This window comes from Plectropomus leopardus, chromosome 16 (genome assembly GCF_026936395.1).
Source record: "Plectropomus leopardus strain MGB_pleo_1.0 chromosome 16, ASM2693639v1, whole genome shotgun sequence".
In the NCBI taxonomy this organism is placed as follows: Eukaryota; Metazoa; Chordata; class Actinopteri; order Perciformes; family Serranidae; genus Plectropomus; species Plectropomus leopardus.
Genome location: NC_142191.1, coordinates 3,803,296 through 3,826,080, shown reverse-complemented (window position 1 = coordinate 3,826,080; position 22,785 = coordinate 3,803,296). Strand labels below are relative to the sequence as shown.

Here is a 22,785-nt window from a genome sequence, read left to right as displayed (position 1 = left end):
ACTGTTCCTTTTTTTATGAGAGGGGAGGGGGTGGTGCAAAAAGGGGGAGGCATGTCAAATATTTTTTTAAGCAATGGGGAGGGACCATTGTTGTTATTTTGGCTTCAGGGAGGGGCATCCAATGTTGTATTTATTTTCTAGCCGATTTTTAAAGAAAACATGCACAGATATTTTTTTCTTTTCTTTTAAAATTTTTGGTGATTATTTTTTCTTTTTAAATTTGTTTTTATTTATTTTTTTCCCTGCAATATTTTTGATAATTTTTTGTAATTTTTCAATGTTTTTTTTTTAAAACAAATTTTGGTGATTTTGTTTTTCTCTTTTAAAAGTTCTGTGTTTTGGGTTTTTTTTTTTTAAGAAAAAAGGACTTTCAAATCACCAAAATCACACCATTTATCATAGCCAGAAATGGTAAAAATAGCAATTATTGTTGGATTTTCAAATTTGTGACGGTCCTTGAACAAATCATGTGTGATGAACGCTTCACGCAGGGAGCCTCAAGGAAAAATATTTGGTTTTTTGGGAACCCGCCCCCCTCTGATAACCAATCTTATTTTTGAAACTATATATGTGTTTAGATTTAGGCTATCAATAAAACATTGGGGTAAGGCCTCAGATGCACAGGTCTAATGACGCCACCGCTGTACTTTCTGTGCGATCTAACTTTTGTTTTTGCTCCTTTCTCTTTTCAACTTGTCACTGCCGTCTTGTCACGCAGCTCTCATTTCCATAAGGTGCCACACGCCTCGTAGAATCAACACCGGTGTCGCGTTAGCATAATGCTGACTTCATTACATCACACCAAAGACGTCTTACGAAATTAACAATTAGTATAACAAATTCATTAGATATTCTCTAGTGTGGAGATTTCTCTTTTAGACGTATTCTCGTGAAAAAGCGACAGCTTTATGACAATATATCAAACTGGTTTTACAATTAATTAACCGATTAATGAGAATTTGCTCTATTAAACTGTCAAATTAAACAAGAAAAATCAGGCGGCAGCCGGCAGATGAAATTCAGCCCCGCTCCTCTGGGAGCTCCGCTGTCTTTTTAGGGGCCCTCGTCTTTGAATGATCGTCCCGGATAAGAGGCGCAGACGAGACAATCTGACAGACAGGTTGACCAGCATGGGGGCTTCAGTTCGCTCCAAAGTCGCTCCAGTCTCTCAGGAAGCTTCTCTGCTATTGTCAAGGTTAAAGGAAGACTCGGTCTCTCTTTTTTATTCATGGGGTGTGTACGAGTGTAGCTGTCACGGAGATGAGTGGCCCTGGAACAGACACAGTGTGGCTTTTTCTACCTCTTTCCTCACTCCACTCCCATTCAGGAGGAACAAGTGTATCGGTGGCGAGTGAGGAGGCCGCGGCGGCTGATAAGCAGCTCTCGGCTCTCTGATGAGCTCTCGGCGGCGGCGGCGGCGTGGCTGCGGGGCAAAGTGGCAAACTTCCCTAAGGGCATTTTTTTCAGGCTTCTTTCTGTCTTTGTCTTTGCCACTTTATCCTTAGCCATGCAAGCGAGAACAAACACACACACACACACACACACACACACACACACACACACACACACACACACACACAAACAACACCAAGGCGGCAAAAACAACTTTGGGTCCAGGGGACTCTCAATCAAGCCGAAAACACCTGCAAGGATTTGAAGTAAGGATGAGGACATTAGGGAATTTTTGGTATTCCCTTCCCGGGAAACAAGGCAGATCAAAAAAAAAAAAGACATACTTGCGCTATCAGACTTAAGCACACACATATCTAGAGAAACTAAAAAGGTCTGCAGCTGACACACACACACACACACACACACACACACACACACACACACACACACACACACACACACACACACACACACACACACACACTAGTATGCAGACAGGCACCCACGGAAACAAAACAGCCCGAGAAAAAGAAAAAAATATGGAGTATGAAGGGCAGAATCGTCGGGGAATACTTAGATCCACATCAAATGAATACATTAGTGAAGGGTGGTGTTAACCTGTGAAAGTGGTGGTTCAGTAAGCTGTCTTAGATGTGCTTTTGTTTTGTCCTTTGTTTATGACTCTGAAATGTCTTTTTTATTACACTAACCAAGATTTATTAGCATATGAATAGCCTGTTTTTTTGCACTTAAAAAAAAAAAAGTCAAGAATTAGCAACAGAAAAATATGGTAGCTCGGGAGACAAAAATCCCACAGAAGACAGCGTGGCTTTGGCGAATTACCACCCAATGTGTAGCATGTGTGATTCTTTTGTTTTGGCCCCTTTGGTGAATTTTTAAAACATCCCCAGTCATGGAACATTTTCACTGCTCATTAAAATGGAAATGTGGTTAAATTGCCCTACATGGGGAGGAAAGGTAATGACGAGGGTTGACCTTTTGTGTGTTTTGTTTTTTTTTTCTCTCCAGTTTCAGATACATTCATTTGAGCGGGAAGAGGAAGGAATGGCTGCTGGCCCTGTGTTAGGAACCAAAGTCTTCACACACCTGCAAGAGAGAGAGGGGAAGGGAAAAAAAAATAGCGACACAAATGCGCCCTATGAAAAGAACAGATTGGATCAACAGCTGGTGGGAGGGAAAGCGAAGGCAAACCTTTTCACCAGGTCCTTGAAATACAAGCTGCAGGAAGCTAGAACATTTTGGTGGACTTCAAACTCTTTGCCTTCAACAATAATTTTCAGGTCTGTAAACTCTTTCGCTCTGCGCTGTTGGTTCAACTCCTTCAACATCTCTGTAGAACAAGAAAAAGAAACAGACAACGCCACATGTGGGTTTAGAATTGCTTCGCTTTGCGAACATACATGAGCAACAATAGCATGACAACAAGAAACAGAACAAAGTGTTGGAAAGTGCAGATTGCAGAAAACAATATTGCTAGAAACAATCATTGTATGATAGAGAGAAAGTGACAGATTTGACCAAACATTTCAGCAAAGGCATAATGAGATGTATATATACAGTATATAGAAATGTGGATATGTGCAGAAAGGGTGCATGTAAAAAGGAAATAATTAGCTCTAATGTCAGTGATACTCAACTTACGGCCCGTGGGACAAATCTGGCCCCTGATAGGTACACATAAGGTGCCAAAGAGTTTTAAAAAAGCATCAAAATAGAGCTTGTTTATTTAAAAAAAAATGCCAGTGGAGGATCCCCGCACCCCCGAAAAAGATGTCTTAACTAACTTAACTAACTAAGCCCCAAATGTCCTACAATCCTTCAGACAATATTAAACCGTATTGATGTTCTGAAAACCTAAATATTTCCTGAAGTTTGAGAAACATCCTAAAATCAAAGGATCATCCTTAAATCTTAGAAGTGTCCTAAAATCCTAGAAATGTCCTATAATTTTAGAAGCATCTTTCAACCCTAAAAATGTCGTTAAATCCTAGAAACATCCTCAAATATGAGAAATGTCCCAGAAATGTCATAAATTCTGAAAATGTCCTAAAACCCTGGCAACATTCTAAAATCCTGGAAACGTCCTAAAATTTACCCAAATATTCTTAAATCCTGGAAATGTCCTCAACTTCTTTAAAAGTCCCAAAATTTTGGAAAAGTCCAAAATTCTGAGAAATGTCCTTGAATTCTAGAAACATGATTGGATCTGCTGCCAATGGCCCCTGACCTCCCGTCATTTTGCAAAAGTGGCCCCCAAGCAAAGCAAGTTGAGTATCCCTGTCTTTTGTTCTAACTGTAACCAGGAATTTGCAGCATGCTCGTGCACTGAATGCAACTATAAATGAGATCAAAAACTAGGACTATTATGAGAAAAGACACGTGTTTAGCTGTGTTTGACTTCTGTAAATTTACACTGCGGCGCCAGAACTTCAATGAAGGGAAGCTGAATGAGATTAATAAGCGTCTAAAAAAGATGTGGGCTGAAAACAGAGACTGCCAATGCATTATTCATACTGAAATAAAATTCTTTGGCTTCTCACAAAGTGCCCTACTCGGCGAGGAGTTGACCTTCAAATGTCGCTCAATGAGAAAACAACTGCTTATCCCCAAATCCCAACACCCGCCTCTCTCTCTGGAAGAAAAATACCCCCACCAACACGCCTTGTATTCCACGCTGCAAAGAAAAGAAGAAAAACAGGGACGAAAACGCAATCGGAGAAAACATGCTCGGAGCGAAGCAGTGTGCTGTTGAAGGCCGCGCCGCACAGCGAGTTGTATAATGTGGTGTAGTAGCACCATGTTGGGCCTGGCCTTACTGTAGCGTTGGGTCGGGGGGCGCCTGTTTCTCAGAGTCTTAATGAGGCACCATGAGGGGATGCTGAGAGTGAAAACCAGCGGGAGACTAACAACTTATTCTACGGCCTTAGGAGGGATAACCAACAGTGCAGCTTTGTTAATCTCCTATCGAGAATTCCACTAAAAAGGGAACGCTGAGAGATCCAAATAATAAGACACAGACATCATAGCGTGGTACATTATGATTATAGAGGGAGCCGGCTTCCATAATGTCGCCTTAGCATTAACAGAGCATTTCATCGAGGCTGCAGGCTGTGAGGCACAGTAAACATCTATTTGGCACAAAGCGTTGTATAAAGGCACATGTTTCATGCTGGGGGAGATAAACTGTAGCCACAGTGAGAGATACACAACGGTTTAGGTAAGAAAGGAGGCAAAGCCTCCTTTGATCAGTTACTTTTCTTAAAACTTGTCCTCATGCTACCTTCACAATCCCTGCTCAAACATGGTGATAGACTTCTCGAGGAAGACAATTTGACTTGTAACAGGAGGAGAAGGAAAGATAGAAATCATGAAATTAAATGGATACTTTACATTTGATCAGCACTGGCAGTTTTTTACCAGCAGTGAATGAAAATTGGCAGTGCTGATCAAATACAGACACACATTCAATTATTTTAACACCTATTTCTAAACTACGGTGTCTTCAGAAACATATTTTAGTGCACTGTTTGGTTGTAATAAAAGACTTAAAATAAAAGACTATGGTAAAACAAAGCAGTGCTGGTCAAATATAAACCAAGATTCTGTACCTGTGTTGCCAAGTTCTTACCTAAAATTTTTCCAGAAACATATTTTAGTGCACTGTTTAGCTGTAATATGAGAGTTTGTGAACAGTAACAGGCGCTGTTGTGTTTTTTGTGTTGTTAAACCGAGGCTGAAAAAACTAAGATCAAACAGTGAAACTAAGCAGCGCTGTTAAAATATAAACCAAGATGATGTTACCATATTGCCTATATCTCACCTTACATGTTTTAGTGTACAATTAAGCCGTAATACAAGAGTTTGTGGACAGGAAGTGGGTGCCATACTGTTTCCTGCAGAGTGAAAACGAAAGCTGTAAAAACTAAGATCAAACGGTAAAACTAGGCAGCACTGATAAAATATGAGCCATTATTCTGTGCCTGTGTTACCTATTTCTTATGTAAAATGTTTTCAGAGACATATTTAATTGCGCTGTTTAACTGTAATATGAGAGTTTGTGAACAGGGAGGGGGCACCATACTGTTTCCTGTATTTTCAGCACAAAGAAACATGACAAAAAATATCATCTGCACCTAAGAACTTAAAGCATTAAGGTTTGCCAACAGCAATGCACTGTTTTATCTGTGCCTTATTCCCTTTGTCTATTTATTTCTATGTTTCAGTTGTCTATGTGTAAATTAATGTGTGCTGCTCTACATGCCTTTCACCTAACATTAACGCTTCGCATTCCCAGCAAGTTAATACTTTATTTCCCAGATCCACTTTGTTTGAACCAATTGGACAGCATCAAATCAAGTGGCTGGAAACAACCACGAAGAATTAACATTTCATTACTTGGCAGAGGTTGGAAAAAATATACAAACAATTATGTTTTTTGTTTTTTATTTTTACTTGCATAAAAACTTATAAAAACTCATAAACTTATTTTAACAAATAAATACAAATTTTACAAAAAGCAGTCATGATTTCTGACTAATTTCTGTAAATCTACTATATTGTTAATTTGGTGTAAAATGTCATTACATTTGGTAAAACAAGTGTTATGACTAGTGTTGACTTGACAGTCCTGACTTGGGACTTGAGTGCAAAGACTGATGCTGCATTTAAACTGAACTTATGAACTCGTTTTTACGACATGTTAAGTCACAAACACAATGTCATGAACTCTGAGCTGAGAAAATTTCCACTTACAAGGTCATGCATACCACAAAGTTTATATGGACTCTTGTTGAGAACAGGGTAAATATACCGCCATTCAAACGCAGCACCACTTTGACTTGGTCCCACCTCTGTTTTAGCAAAAGTGAACGCCACATCTCTTTTTTCGGTTTTCTCTTATCATGAAGCACCAATTTCACAAGTATTTGTATTTGCAGCCTAGTTTTGTGAAAAGACAATATTTCTAACAGTGAAATACTTCTTTTATGATTCCATTTAGCTGCTTTAATTCAAGCACACTGGCTCTCTATCAATAAAAAACCTGAATAAAACACAGCCACCATTAGTGTTATTGGTAACACATGTGCTTTATGTACTATGTCACGTCAAAATGTCTCGCCTGTAATGTCACGTGTAGGAAGCAAGGTGTGCACGTGTGTTTGGATGAATGCTTCACACAGCCGTCTGGCCATTAAATTTTGGAAACTGATCAGATTTGTGATTGTATTGCCGACACCGGAGCTGAAATAAAGGAGTTTGTCTTTATCATCCTGAAAGAGGTCTGTGTTCACGGCGCACTCAAAGCAGGGATTTAATTAACCTGGAATGACACTTGCCCCTCTATTTGGCTGGAATATCCACTCATTTAGCTCCCTCCATTCTGCTGACTGACACTGGGGGCTCAGCTCAGAATTAATTCGCCAGCCGAAATTATACAGTATAAAGACACATGACAAATAAGGTGCAATTCAGGAGTGCTCTTTGGTAAAAGCCTTTTTCGCCGAGCGGCACATCCTTCAGAGTTATCGCATGGAGGAAGTAATGGCCAGCAAGAAAATGACCTGGTTATTAAACATGCTGAAATGGGGAGAGAAATAATAATAGATGCAATTTTTGACAATATGTGCGCTGGATGCACAGCTGCAATGGTTCGCGGGCGCCGCACAAACACAAAGGCCGCCGTTTGCTCGTCTTTCATCCATCTCTCTCCACATTCCACTCCACTGCTGCTTGTCAGCTGGCCAGCTATCTGATTACTGTGTGGGCATGGACTGTGAATAGTGAATACACAGTAGTTTTGAGTTTGCATTAGTGAATCTCCAGCGACCGATATGGCTCTCACCTCCAATCAGCCACACCGCATACCATCCATTTGCCCCGAGAATAGGGAAAGTGAGAGTTGGGGTTTGGCGGGGGGGGGGGGGCTGACAAGGAACTCCACATGTCAGCAAACAATGGCCGCCTCCCTCAGAGCCGTGCAGACACACCTGAATGCCTGATGGAAAAGCTAATTATGGTTTCTCGGGGGTGGTTCGGGGAACAACTCATCACCACCGGGGACCATGAAACCGCACATGACGTCCCCATTCTCGGGTTTGGCATGGAGCGTGGTGAGGCACAGCCATGTTCAATGGGACCACGGCAGCTCTGAGGCACCAAACGTCTCAATACTGTTAAAGGAAAAAAATCTCTTGAGGACCGTCAAGTTCTGCAACGGACGGATAGAATAGTGGTACGTTTTGTGAGAAGTGCAGAGAAATCCTCACAGGGGGTTTGGCATGACCTGCAAATAGTGATGAAATGTGCTTGGGTAGTTTCTTGCCTTTAAGCTGTTCACAATTACATTAACACCCTGCGCTGGCGCCGCATGATTGGTCGAAACGCCGCACAGGGGGTTAAACCGGTGCCAGCTCTGCTGTTCAGCCTAGTAACTCTACTGTCAAACATCTCTGAGCGCCGCGGCCAATGGGACGCCCCGGGTGCGATTTCCAGTAACCTATCAGCGCGCCATGCGTCCGTACTGTAAGGTGTAGTAAGTCGCTGTGGTAGGCTGCTGTAAAAGGGCGACACAGCACGCCATTGGTTGCTCAATTTGGAGCCATTTTAGGGTTCTACATGTATGTTACATGCACCCCTGTACAGTACACCCACCATTTTGTGTTGACACGAAAACTGAGATTCATAAGCTGATAATATTTTCTGGATTTTTCGGAGTAACTTGCCTGAACTGTTGTGTGCAATATGTGAAAAAGTCAACGGCAAACATTATAAATGTCTATATACTTGTAATATTTATGTATTGGAGTGAGTGACTTTTAAACTGGGACCCTAGAAAATAATTTTATTAGAAAAATGTTTAGTGTACGTCTCAAATATTAGACCTGATATCGTGTGAATAAGTATTAGAAAGACATTGAAGGGAAACCAGAATCTCTCCATAGTCTCTACGTGTATGTGTGGATTCAATATCTTTGTTTACAGGACATATATATTTGTTTACTTTTCTATCTATTTTGAATCCCCATTTTATTTAATTTTATTTATTTATTTAATTAATTAATTTTGATTTCATTAATTTATTATTTTATTTTGGGTCCATTTGTGGTACAAAGAGTGACAGTCAGTATTTGACTCTTACTCTTTTGTGACAATACAACATATAATTTTTATTTTCTCTTGCTGAGGAAATGTCTAAAATAGTCTTTAAATGTAAATTTATATTCACAAACATTGATATAAAATTCTGGCAACAAAAAGGAGTGAATTTTCAGATATTTTGTGTTTAAATGTATGCCATCATAATTCATCTCCCTTTAATTTTTTGATTTCTAAGGCATTATTTTTTCATATTGAGATGCGATTTTTAAAATTACAGATCAAGAAGAGGGGTAAATTAATTTTAAAAAATGAAAAAATACAATACATGTCAGATGAGTATTAAAAAGACAGCCCAACCCCTCCTTGAAAATACCCTGGCTTTTGATGAATCAAAATTTCAGCAATTAAAAAATTAAATAATAAATGAGCCAAAGAGGGTAAATAAAAATAAATCAATAAGAGGATTAAAGTCTGTTACTGAAGACAGGCAGCATGTATTATATGTACAGTTAATGTAGCAAAAAGTCAATTTTCTACTCCATTTAAGGATTACTTTCCTTATCACTCTTGTTTTCCTTCTTATCTCGTCTGCTGAATCTTGGATTTTCTGCAGCACAAGTAAACACAAAATTGACCAAATATCTCTATCCAGTTGGATGACATTTTGTGTTGTGCAGCAGAAAGGACGCTGATGTGTTCACTCTGACCTTTTTGTTCTCTTTTAAACTTTCGACAATCAATTCCCAGCAACACTCGCGGCTTAATTACCCAGAACAAACCATGCTAGCTGATCAATAATTCAATGTACAACTCGGCCATAATGGCTTTCTTAAGCTTGGAGGACACCACAGTATGACTGAAGCAGTGATCATTTTCCACACCACATACGAAAATGAAATGACTTCACAGCGACTACATGATAAAGCTGTAAAACAGTTCATATACTAATATTTTCTGAGCGTGTCTGTTTCTGAAAAAAATCCCTAAAAAGATAATGATGATTAACAAAAATGAATTCAATTAGATTATTTATTTTGGTTTATTTTGGTTTCCTTTACTGCTTATTTTTCAGTAATGCATGCAGTGTTTTGAATTATTTTTAACCAATACATTTTTTATTTCATAATTATTTTTTATTATTTTTTATAACCCAAATCCCATTAAAGACCAAATACAAATACTTATTAAATATATTCACAATTTCAATTAATTTGTTTGTATTTCATGGTAATGACACCAAAATTAATTAAAACATTGAATAAATGACACTGAAGTTTAAAATTACATTAAAATTCAAATTATCATTTAATATTTATCTTTTTTAAAATACGTTACAATTTCCACAAAAATTACTTAAACTTTGCAAATGAACAATTTACGCGATGATCTCTATAATACATTTAAATTAAATTAGGTTAGATTTTGCAAGATCGAATGAAAACAGATTTTTTAAGCTATATTTAAAGCAGAGAGAAGCAGGTTGGACTAAAGGATCAAAATAGGCTTCCTCCTCGTACAAAAGCCTTTTGATAAGTGAGGACGTTTGAGAAATTTCATGTCAAAGAGGAACTTGCAAAAGAATAAGAAGAGCAGGCCAAGGGCATGATTCATAGCGAATGCACACAAAAGATCTCTCTCCGAGCAGAAAGCTTTCACAGCGCTGGGCTCCCCAAAACACATCTTCTCGCCTGCAGGGAACAAAGGGCCTGAAACCCCACAGCAAAACATTATATGATAATGTCAGTAGGATTTATGAGGGATATTCCCATGTGAAGCGTGCTCTCATAATGAAACAGAACTAGTATGAATAAATTTTGATATTAATTACGGCCTCACTTGGTTTTGTCGCAGAATCCGAAACATTACAGTTGAAATCTGAGCAGCACACAGATGGATATTAGGGAAAAAAAGCTGCCGTTCCCCTGCTGACTCTGATCAGGCAAACACTCTAAATGGTTTCCCTGTTTCTGCCTGCACGCATTAAATACACCCACATGCAACATTCACAGGCGGAGAGATGGTCAAAAGTTCACTATCAGCACAAGTTGTTGGATAAAGTAATCTCTCTATTCTGCAACCTCGGGTCCAAAGCACAGCAGCCAAAAAGACTAAATCTCAGCTGTGATGCCAAAGAGCCATTTAGACACAATTCTTACGAATGTCTTGAATGACTGATATTTTAGATCCTTTTTCTTTGTGAAGTTAAACCTCATTTAAAATCAGGTCAGAAGATGCCCAGACCAAAAGAAATAAAAGATGCTTTTGAGAATTTTTGTGTGCAAGGGTGCTGCTGTTCAAACAAAAAATGTACTTGTCTTGGCTTTTTGTATATTTGAATTTTAGGACATTTTTTGGCTGGAACAAAAGGCAAAAATATGTATTTCCGTTGTGTACAGTCACATATTGTGCAGGTGAAACTAAATTTGTGAAAATGAAAAAATAAATAAAAACTCTTTGACATTTTACATAATGATAAAATTATTTTAGTAATAATTTTTTGAAGATTCGAAGTTGTCTGTATTATCGAAGAGAACAACAGAGAGGGCAACTTAATGAAAAAAAATCTGAAATCTGAATTCTGTTAAATATAATTTGAATGTTGAAATTTTGCTTCATCTACTGTAGCTAAAATGTCTATAATGACAAAAAATGTATGCATTTTATATCTTAATATTTTATTTTTTATTATCACTTTATGGAAACCTCAAACATTTACTTTTCTTTTATTGTTAACAAAGATATAATTGAAAATGTAAATAAAATGAAAACAAATAAATAAACAAACAATAAATTATTGAAAGAAGAAAATTCCCAAATTGCCAGATTAATGTTCAGGTTCATTTAATTATATCTCCTCTTGTGCTCATCAGGGCGAACTAAAATCAAACATTAATACTGCTTAAAATATATTAAATAAAATAAAACGTCCACAAATGTCACTAATTTGTACATAAAATTTGGAGAAAAAATACAACAATCCTGAAATGCTTTTCTTCTGTTTATTGTTTTTTGTTCAGCACTTCAGTTTTTTAATTCTTAATTTATTAAAATGAATAAATTTTTTTCTATGTTTGGGTCCTATTACAACATTTTAAAAAAATGAAAAAAAGGTTCACTCTGTTATTGTAACTAACTTAAGATGACTACGACTGCTGTTTAAAGAGAGGACATTTTTTAATTACTTTTTTTTAAGATTAAATAAAAAATTGGAACGTAAACCCTTTGGTATTTCATATTTTATTTTCTATTTGTAATAATTATTTTAAATGTTAAATTACTGTACATTTTAGGCAATTTGGGAATATTATTAACTAGATCCCTGGTGCCTGAATGACAAATGTTTGTCTAAATATACAATATTAAAAACAAGTTAAAAAAATGCAGTGTTTACAAATAAAGAATATATTGTTCATTAACACCTGGATAATGCTTTTGTGTTATTAGTTCTTTGTTTATTTTTGTTATTTTTTTTTTACAGACTTTCTTATTTTTAATTTTTTATTGATATGAATGAATGGAGTTTTACATTAGATTGTCAACTGATTTACTAAAGTATACAATATTTGAAACATAATTTGTTTCTTCCATTTTAAAATGTCTTTTTTTCAGACTTTCAAACTTTTGGTTTTCACACAAAATCACAAAGGGCCACAGCACACTGTAAGATCTCACTGATAAGAATCATGCCCTATTTGCTCCTACAAAGGAAAGTGAGGAGGAAACCACTTTTCCAAAGAAACGTTTCATCAGCCATTATTTCCAACTCCACCATCTCCAGCTCGGGTCAGATCATTTCAAAAAGCCGTGGCGGCTAAATGTCACGCTTAAACACGACCAAAATGTCACGGACACTATCAGGCCGCTCATCTAGATGCCATCTTCTGAACTAATGATGCTTTATGTAGATAAAAACCTACAGATCCCACCCGGTCTAATTACTCCGAACAGTCTCTAAAACGTACCTCCAACAATCACCGTCTCATTCATTCATGGAGACCGTCCGTCTAAACCGTTTGGGACCACTCCCAGTAAATCAGCTCATGCAAGGCATCAGAAATCCTCGAGACCCCTCGAGTCTCTCGCTGTCCTGACTTCACTCTGTACAGGAGCGCTGGCACCACACAGCCAGAGAGAATAGTCCATGATGAGGACGCTTTATTTCTCCCCTGCTCGAATGTGCTGAGCTGAGCTGGTTGAGTCCCGACACTGCTGTCGACCAGTCTGGACTGAGCCGAGGGAGGTGGGGGGGACTATGACATCTAAAAGGCATACGGGAGAGTGAGGAGCCTGTGCCCCTCAAACACCCCGTCTGGGCCTTTGTTGCCTCATCCAATAGACATGCAAGACCTAAAAGCACAGTTGTCCTGCACACTGCTCGCTCACACCTCCACGTACACCCTCTGGTCCTCGGGTCAGACGTGTATGCACACACACACACACACACACATGCAAGCAAACAATTGGCACTGGTAGAACAAAGTCGAGGCAAATGCAAGTACAGGCTCAGAGGAGGGAGAACATAAACAAAGAGAGCCCCGGGAGCATCCGTTGGCCTGCTGTAACAGTGTGACAGGATGTCATGCAATGTTCTCTTTGTGTTTGTGTGTAGCACGGAGAGGAGAAAGTCTCTGGTCCCCCGGCTGCCGCAGTGACTTCCTCATTAGCCAGGCAGGAGGGACAGTAGGTGACAAGCGGTCACACTCGCTCAAACAGGTTTTAACAAGAGGATAGTGGCGAGCAAACACGGGCGCCATCATGTCTCTTCCTTCAGGTGGTGGTCAAAGTTTGGGGAAAAAAAAAAAATCCTGCAGACTCTTTAAGAGTTGCTTGTGACTGTCTTCTGTGGACACAAAGTAGAAATATGTACTGTACGCATATCCTGTAGGTTACAGTTCACAGGAAGTTAGAATTTACATTCAGTGCTGCAGTTACGACATTACAGCTCAAAGCATCTCCTGCCTGGCTGATGCAGCTATTTTAAACCGAGAAGAAGGAAAAAAAAGATTTACTGTAGCAGAGTTACTGCTCCGAAAACTAACTAAATTTAAGAGAGGGGAGGGAGGTTGCTTTTGGAAAATGGTTGCCTAAGAAACTCTGCAGTGAGCCTCAGCTGGTCTGTGCTACTTAGATTTAAGTGTGCTTATGCTTTTTGAAAAATTAAAATGATGCTCACATACATAAATCCAGGGAAAAAATGCTTTGGGTCTGCAGGGTTAGGGTACTTTTACTGCTGTGGTCTATTAAAATGTATAACAGCAGTATAAAGAGGATTAGTAAATCATGATATTATGAACGAGATGCAGGATGATATCTATTGCAGCTGATTCTGATGTGATCATGTGTGTGTTCAGAATTTTAGTGTTTCCCACAGAAACTGAGTTTGTGTGTTCATGGCAGTAGGACAGCTAACTTTATTTTTATTTATTACTTTTCTTTTAAATGCATGTGTGTCCCTTTGTTTCATTCTGTGTCCCCTCTCTAAATTTTGAGTTTTTTTGCAGAGCAGTTGACGCATCACAAGTTGAGCTGTTTATAAGATCCTCAGCAGCAGTTTATGAGTCACAAGGTAGCAATCTTTTTACTTTTTTAAAATTTTATTTTAAATTTGTCCCCTTTTGCGATTCTGTGTCCCCTCTCTAAATTAAGGGGTGACACAGGTGAAATTCTTCATGAGTTTTTTTTGTTAAATCTTAATTTTAAATGTGTGTGTCCTTTTATATCATTCTGTGTCCCCTCTCTAAATTCAAAGGGTTTTGGGTCCCTGAGCGCAGCACAGATGGAGCTCTTAAGGAGTTCCTCAGCTGCAGTTTGTGAGTCACTATTCTGAGTCCCCTCTCTAAATTTGGAGATTTTTGCAGGTCCGTGAGCCCAGCACAGGACATAATTTTTATTAGTTCTAGTAGTGGGTTGTGTGGGAAAATTTTGGATTTTGCACACGATCCCATCTTTTAAAATTGCTGGTGTCAAAATGTTTAGAAATGCTGTTATTTTGAAGGTTTAAATAAGTGCATGCATTTTTAAAATTTACAAAATAACTAAAAAAAGGTTGCCAACGTATCTGAGCTGAAGCTTAATTTTTAATTAGATATGTCAATTACTTAATTTGTTTTTGAAATGATAGCTTCACTTGATATTTTTCCACATCTTCACCTTGCTAAATGGCAAAAACAAAAGAGTAAAGCGCACACATCTATCTCTTTTTTTTGCAATCAATACAGAGCGAGAACAGGAACAACTCTCCCACTGCAAGAACTGGGACATGACTTCTGTTCCAAAATAATTCAAAGGAGAAATGTGGAGTTTGTTCCAGCTGAAACACTTTAAACTAAAAAAATAAAACACATAAATCAAGTCATCGTTTTCACCTCCAATTAAAATGTTCCAGGAGATTCAGAGACACTCCAAAGTCTTTAAACAAATTTAGTATTATAAAATGGCAAGAAAGCATGTTTAAATGAAATCAGGTCTAAATGAGCCGGTGCAGAGGTAACAGGAGGTAACAGCATTTGTGCCGATGTTTGTTACCCAGTCAGGTCACATGATAAGACGAAGACTTAAAGGGACCACAAGAGCGTTAAAGAAATAGGTATGATCACACGGACTTCAGGCAAAGACACATCAATGGTGCGTAAGGATCTATATTCCTGGAAACCCTTTTTATCTTACTTTTTGTGTGTGTGTGTGTGTGTGTGTGTGTGTGTGTGGGGGCCATTTATAGCTTCCTGGTGTGTCATTACTAGTGCTTTTTTCTGAGGCTTTTTCAAACCTGCTTAAAATGTAAAAATCAATATGATGCCAACCAAGTGGCAACCTGCGAGGCTGAAAAACAAAGCCAACGCCAAAAACTGCAGTTCCTCTATTGGCCACTTCCGGCAAAGAAATCCCCTTAATCGCCTTGGTTTTTTTTTTGTCTAGCTTTAAAAAAATTACTTTCTACATGAACCAATTTCTTGCAATTTGCAGGACATCTCTTGCCAAGTTGTCATTTTTTCCCATGTTTTCAAAAACATTTTTTTAAAAAATACTACAGGTTTAAATACTTGTGAGAGGTGTCTGAATCCAGCACAAGAAAAGTGATGTTGATTCTGGTTTCAAGGGGCTCAGCCAAAGCAGGATCGTTTTCCAAACCATAAGCAAGTAGTGATTGTGCCTAAACCTAACCTCACATTAACCAAAGCGTCAAAGCCTGCCAAGCTGCAGACCACTGACTGAGACCCAAAAACAACAAAAAAGGTTGCCTGTGAGTAAGTCATCACTGTGTTTCCAGCACCCTTTTAGCTTACAAACATTGGTGTGTTTAAGCAACCTTTGGCGGGTTTTCCTGGAGGGATAGTGTCACAAAAAGTAGCTGTTTCTTCACCAACACATCACTGCATTTACACCCAAAAGTATTTCAAGCCAAATCCTGCTATTTTCCTAACCATAAACATTTCCTAAGCCTAAACACACATTAACCACAGCATTGTTGAAACTTTATCTGCTACATGATAACATGCAAATGTCAACTGGGCTCCAAGGCTTCAAAATAAGAGTCCACAGACCAATAGGTGACTTCACGGAGGCTACGTCCGTTATTTTTACACAGTCTGTGGTGTCAGCCTACTATTATGAGAATTCACAGCACGGAAACCTGCTCAGTCTTTATTTTAGAGTGGCACAAGCTTGATGTGCTTGACTTTGTGCTGATTTAACCTTGGATTATGAATCAAAGTCCTTAATCACAGCAAAACAAAATGAGCTGAAAAAAAATCCAGCTCACCTGTCACCAAAAAGGTCCCAGTCAAAGAGAAAGAAGTAGGAAGCAGCGCGAAATGACACACAGATACTTACATAAATTGCACCTGTTTCTGAGAATGTTTAAAATGAAAAACATGACTTTAAAAACAGCCAGTGACAAAGTTTTCATGCTGAGATGTCACATCACAGTAACCTGGCCATCACCAAAGATCTAAAATCCCTCTGACACATTTACCCGCTCGCCATATGATTCATGCAATCTCAAGTAAACATTCTGATGTTTGCGACAGCACCTTGAAGGCAGCTTCATGTTAATATTTGAGGCTGATGTGGTCACAAATGTATTCACAGTTCAGTCTGTTGGCGTCGGCTTCGCACGTATAGAGAAAGGTAAAGTGGCATTTACGACAGAGTTCACAAAATAAAGTGAGTGGTGCAGAAAGACGAACTAATGAGATGTGATGAAGACTGAATTAACTAATAATTATATACTAATTACTTCAATTAACTGCTCCGATGATAAGTGGCAGTCGCTTTTCTGGTTTTCTGCCACTGGAAGCAGACGGAGGTGTGCAGCGGGGATGATGGCTCTGATTGGACGATAGATAGCGAAAATGCAACGCTGACCCATGACAGGCGATTACACAACAGACAGATGCTGTAAATATACCACAAAAAGAATGTATTGGCATATGACTGGATTATTTAAATGTAAAGAACCGTTCTCAGTGTCTGGATGTCGCTTCTGTACAACCTGGAGCTCAATGATATGAAGACACAGGAGAAGTTTGTGGATTTTAGGAAGAACTCAACCTCAGGGGCCCCATCACCCTGTATGACCCTCAACTGTATCTTTAATACAGAACAGCGAGGCAGCACAACGTCCAATATTTTTGCCTTGACAAGCAGCAGAAAAGCAGGTAAACACTTTGAAACGCTCCTCTCCAGCAGGATGCTGCGTGCCATCAGGACCAAAATCTCACACCACAGGATCAGTTTCTCCCCGACTGCAGCTGGCCTCATCAACGAGGCCCAGGAACCCCACTGACACCGACTCTTCTGCACAAACTAGTAAAGAAACTTCTAATAAACTAGTAGTACAATTTTTTTCTATATTTATGTGTCTTGATTTTTGCAGTACTCTCTTTTATTTAGATTTTTTCTTCCTGTATTATATTATGCACCAATACACCAAAAATTGTTTCTGTGGCCAACAAACACATTCACATTTATCATAGGCAGTAGCCAAATTGTTCCATGGCAACAGCCTCTGACTGGATAATTTATGTTTCCTCTATCACTCTCAACATTGTGCAAATTGCTTGTTGAAATAAAACAATATGGCTGCACAAATCACAAGGAATTCATCCAAAACTGACAATAGATTTAGATAAATGGGTTGATAACCACACTGATTAATCATCTATGAATGAATCACAATTGCTTTTAAATGCCTTAATATTGAGATTCCAATTTGTTTTTACTGTAATATTATTCTTCTATCCAGGAATTCTGCATTATAAGTTTGTCTGAGAAGCTTTCTGAAAAGAAAATCCAAGAACTTTTTTACTTAAAATAAGAACTCCTTTTGGGAGCTGAGATAAAATGCTTTAGGAAAACAGGGCTGCATGCTTAAGGAAAAAAGCTCACTTTTTTTATTACTCGAGCCAAGCTTAAGCTTTGAATTCGTGGATTGGCTTATTGTCATAGTGCCAAAGAGGCAACATGCCAATATGGATTTTAGTTTGTTTTTTTATGCCACATGAAATTGTAAAAGTGGACTGGGCCGCATCACAGATTAGCGAAACATTTCTGCTTTTGGAGGACGTCATTGTCAAACTCGGCCCGGGGTTGAGTAATTCATTCGAACCCCGAACACAACGAGGGGAGATGTGCAAAAACACACCAGCGCTGTTTCAAAGATTCGCACGTGCAGCCGTGCACACGCAGAACCAAAGCACACATGTAAACCTACCTACACACAAATACACACACTCGACTTCAGGCAAGACAATGTCATAAGAGAATAATCCTAATAACAATGTTGCTGGCTGGTGTAGATAACATACTGTATGCTTGCAGGGGGATTTGATTAGAACTGAGTGGGTGTGCAACACTTTCTCCATCTTCCCTTGTAATTAAATTGCTATGTTACTATTTTATACAAATGACTGCGAGGTCCAGAGTTCTGTCAAACCCACATTATAACCGCCGGTGGAAAAACAGCACTAATTGAGTGGAGTGATTCATCTGGACACAGGTCTGGATGAATGCAACCTTTCAGAGAACATCTGCGCAAACTATGTTTCATTTCGTACTTCACCTTGAGAGGGTTGACTGAGCATCCAAGTTCTTTTGGATGGTCGCGTCCACTTGTGCGTGCGACCAACTGAGAGTGTGTCACACTTACTCACACGAGAGCTGCTCTAAAAAGCAGCTTTTTACTGGATCGCTTCTGTTCCGAGCGCTCACCGTGAATGAGATCTGACCTTAAACCACGACAGCACGACTGCAACAAATATCAAACTTGTCTCCGGGCACTCAGTCAGGTAGCCTGTCCGTTCTGGTATTTCATCATCCAAAGTCTGAGTTTTCACTTGACTGGAACTTTCATAACCCCAGGCAGTGGGAGGAAACACTCCATGTTGTCTTTAAAAACTCTCCACAAGAAAACTCAATGTATGTTGATGCTGAGCCGGAGATGAGGGGAGATTCACCGACATGCCACGGTGACAGGAGCAGAGCAAGTCACTGCCATTTAGGGCTGCAACGACTATTTACATTGTCAGTGAATCTATATCTATCCATCTATCCATATACATGTAGTTTTGTGATATTGGCAAAAATGGCAATATAAAAGGCAATATCTGCAGATACTGATGGCATGCCGATATTATCGTGCATCCCCAATAAATATCCCACAATGCAATGAGTTAGACGACAACATCCATAATGGACGGCGGCTGTAACAGGTCTGTGACGCCTATAGTGCTTCAACTAAAGTATTAAGTATGCCAAAAGTCTAATATTTATCTCTGTTTGATGTAAATTATTTAAAAATATTTTTAAAGTTTGTTGACAGAGTTTGAGATGGACAAACGTATATGAGTAGGTCTGTTAAATTGTCCGGTAAATGTCACAAATGAAAATAAGATTAAAAAAACAGTAGGGAGGAAAACTCATTCAAAATAAATAAATAAATAAATAAATAATATTTTCAAACTATCAGTGGAGCTTAGGTTGGCACAGGTTAGCATCGTTATGCTTCTCTAGCCAATCAAAAATCAATGTTTGTTGAGGCATGCGAGAAAAACAAGGTTTTCTTCATGAATTGAAGTTAACACGGTGTTAAAACGGCATGACTAATTCATAAACAAATGCTCAATTTGTGGCAAAGTTTTCCTTTAAGGTATGGGTCTTCAAAGTGACCCCAAGGGGGTCTTCAGAGTTACTGCAGGGGGGGACGCCAAATTACCTCTTCAGAATTTAAAGTTTTCTCTTTTAATTTTTTTCTTTGAAAAGTAACGTGTCTAAAAAATACACATTAACATGAATCCAACATATCTTCATTGAAGATAAATTGGCCTTTTTATCAAACCTAAGGAGTTTACAGTACAGAACATTAATGAAATGCTAACTGTTACCCATGAATCCTTGTGCATTCATTGGGGCTAGAGGACATTATATCTCTGTGCAGCACCTGTTTTCACACACTGGCTGCTTAGTTATATTATGCAAGTATGTCCACTGTACGGCCATTATCATGAGCCATAAGAGATGTTTTGTAACTTTTCGGGAGGGGGCTCTAACATACTGTTCACCTCAAAAACCACAGGTGAAAGTGCAGAGGGTGAGGCTGATACAACCAACAAGTGACTTCACAGCTTTAAGGCAACCGATAACAAGAAAAGACCAAATATATTTAGATAACCAAGTGAGACTTCATTTTATACAACATATGCAGCTGGTGTTCCCTGCTCCGTGTCTCTTTCGGCTAAGGACCCATGCTTTAAGGTATTTAATAATTCAATTTCTGCACTTCCTCAGCACCCCAATCCTGAAATTCCAATTATTAACATGAATTTACATCTATCAACACAGCACAAAGTAGCTCTGTACCTCAATGTCTCCAAGACAGTTGCTGTAAAAACTTACAATGGCATAAAAAGAAGAGTATTTGAAAATAAAATTAATTATGTTTACAGCTTTTCAACTCAGAAGTGCGAGCTGACAAAGAGCGCTTTGGGTGATTAAAGGTTTGTAAATGAGAAAAATACTCAGACGACAATCACTGCTGTTGCTGTATTATTGGAGTCACACTGGCATAGAAACACCTTTTTTTCCCCAGGTGACATGACAATGAGATCATAAATACAACAAAAGTTTAAACTACTCCTTAAAAGGCAACTAGCAGAGGCGCCATTAGGGAAAAACAAAGCACTGCTGCCCTTTAAATGTTAAAAAATACTCTATGGAAATCATGTGCAAGCCCCTTTAAGCATAGCTGTGAAGTTGTTTTCTGCGTATTTAAAGTGCAAATATACCAAACATAAAACAAAGTGCAAACTCCACTTAAGTACTAATTAAAAGTTTAGAGTTACTTTCTCCTCCGCTGCCTCCGACTGCCGCCTGGAACCAACAGCCTCAGCTGTGCCAGGCACTCTTAACATTTAGGGACCCAGGCACGTACTGGTGGTCGAGCACAGATGCCAGCGTATGTGTGAGAGAATGTAGATTTGCACCCCCCTGCTTGTCTTACACCTCGACTGTGTTTATGAGTTTGGTTTGTGTGCATTCCTCACGAGCTTTGCCCGCGGGTGATACTCGCCTCTGTGGGCTACGCTTCCTCCGAGTTGACCCTCAACAGCGAGGCGACGCAGCCACACACAGAAAAAAAATAAAAATAAATAAATAAACCCCATGTCAGCAGTGCAGCTTAAGATAAATGTCACATCTCCCCCTGAAGACAATGTGTGTTTACTGGGTAGTTTTGTGAAAGTCACAGCAGCCCAAGCAGAAAGGTTGGTGCTGGGGTTAGCTTGTATGTGGGAGTCTTCTCAGCAGACTGCACACCTGAGATGAGCTCCTGCAGTGGAGTCAGGCGAGTAATCTTTGCATTTCATCAGGTTTTTTTTTCTCCTCTCTTTCATTCCTCCTCTCCTCTCCTACTTTCCATCTCTCTTTCTCCATCTCTCTCCAGGGATAGAAAACAATCTATTAGACGACTGGACTGCCCCACAAATTCTGATTGTCCCCAGCATGCTCCAATGCCTATGTATGGCTCGTGTGTCCTTGCAAAGTTGTAATCCAAGTGTAACTCTCTAAGATAATACTCTTTTTTTTATTTTTTATTTTGCACCCCAGCAAGCTGCATTACATAAGAAAACAATATCTGTATCGGAGAGAGAAGGGAACAATGGGTACAATGACTACTGTAGCAGAATAATGATAGCTGCAGCCTCCAGCAACAAACCTCATTCTGTTCACTTAATAGGACAATGGCATATTGCTGCCAAGGCATCTCGTCTTGTACTATCTAACTGCTAAGGATGACTTTAAAGAGATAGATCAGATTTGTTTTTAAGTTGGGTTGTATGGGAGTACTTATGCATAGTCAGTCTATCACATACAGTAGATGTTTGTCAGCACACCCCAGATTGTAGAAGCAGGCTAAAGCTAAGCAATGTGTATTTTAGTCACCTTAAAAAAATACTGCCTTCATATGCTCCTTGGAAATATCGTATATAACATATTTAAGAATAACAAGCACATGAACGGCCCTCTAAATTCGTAATTACGCGTGGGAAATGCATGAGGCTTCAGGGCAGCAGAAATGGCAGAAAGCAGAAAACTCTAAGCAGCTGTCATGTACTTTTAATTAGTTGCACATTTTAGTGTATGCATCTATTAGATTTGGCAAGCATGCAAACTTTTAACTATAAAGCATGCCGAGTGAGTATACTAGCACTGAAACGTTATTTTATGACACGAGTGGCCGACTTGACTTCATAAATTCATAAACATGGTGGGCAAAAGTCAACGTTTGGTCAGTGGTAAGACTCTTTTTAACTGATTCACTTGTAAAATATTAATTTTTGATCACATGTAAAGTGTAATATAATATTAATTTTAACTGCTGTCAATGCAGAGTGATCTAGATGAAAAAAATCTAGTCTTTGCAGATGGCATATTTGTTTTTTTCATAAACGGAATATGGTGTTTACACCTCAAACACAAAAACAGGATACTCCAAAAACTCAATTATAAACAGGTACTTTGTGTCCATGTAAAGACACTTTGTGTTCTTGTCAAAGCAACAAGACTCCCTGAGAAAAACAGTAATTTTAGCTTGCTGCACACAGAAGCTGCTGGTCTACTGCTGCTTCAATCAGTTAGTTTGTGTTATCGTGTCACTTTTTTGAATGCAAACTAACCCTGTAACCAAAGCTACAATATTCCTCCTTGTCTCAACACGAAACACAACATGACATTACATTGTCACAAAAAAAACAACAACATCCTATCACCACAACAACA

General features: G+C 38.8%; 1 protein-coding gene across 8 annotated transcripts in view; it reads right to left on the bottom strand.

The window, feature by feature from the left end:
- The window catches only part of klhl29 (kelch-like family member 29), a 380,738-nt gene that overhangs the window by 141,530 nt on the left and 216,423 nt on the right, over positions 1-22,785 (bottom strand). For all 8 annotated transcript variants that reach the window (XM_088089183.1, XM_088089186.1, XM_042503866.2 and 5 more), the window contains one exon: positions 2,605-2,743. In XM_088089183.1, coding sequence (XP_087945309.1) covers positions 2,605-2,743 — 139 coding nt within the window. The remainder of the gene's footprint in view (positions 1-2,604; positions 2,744-22,785) is intronic.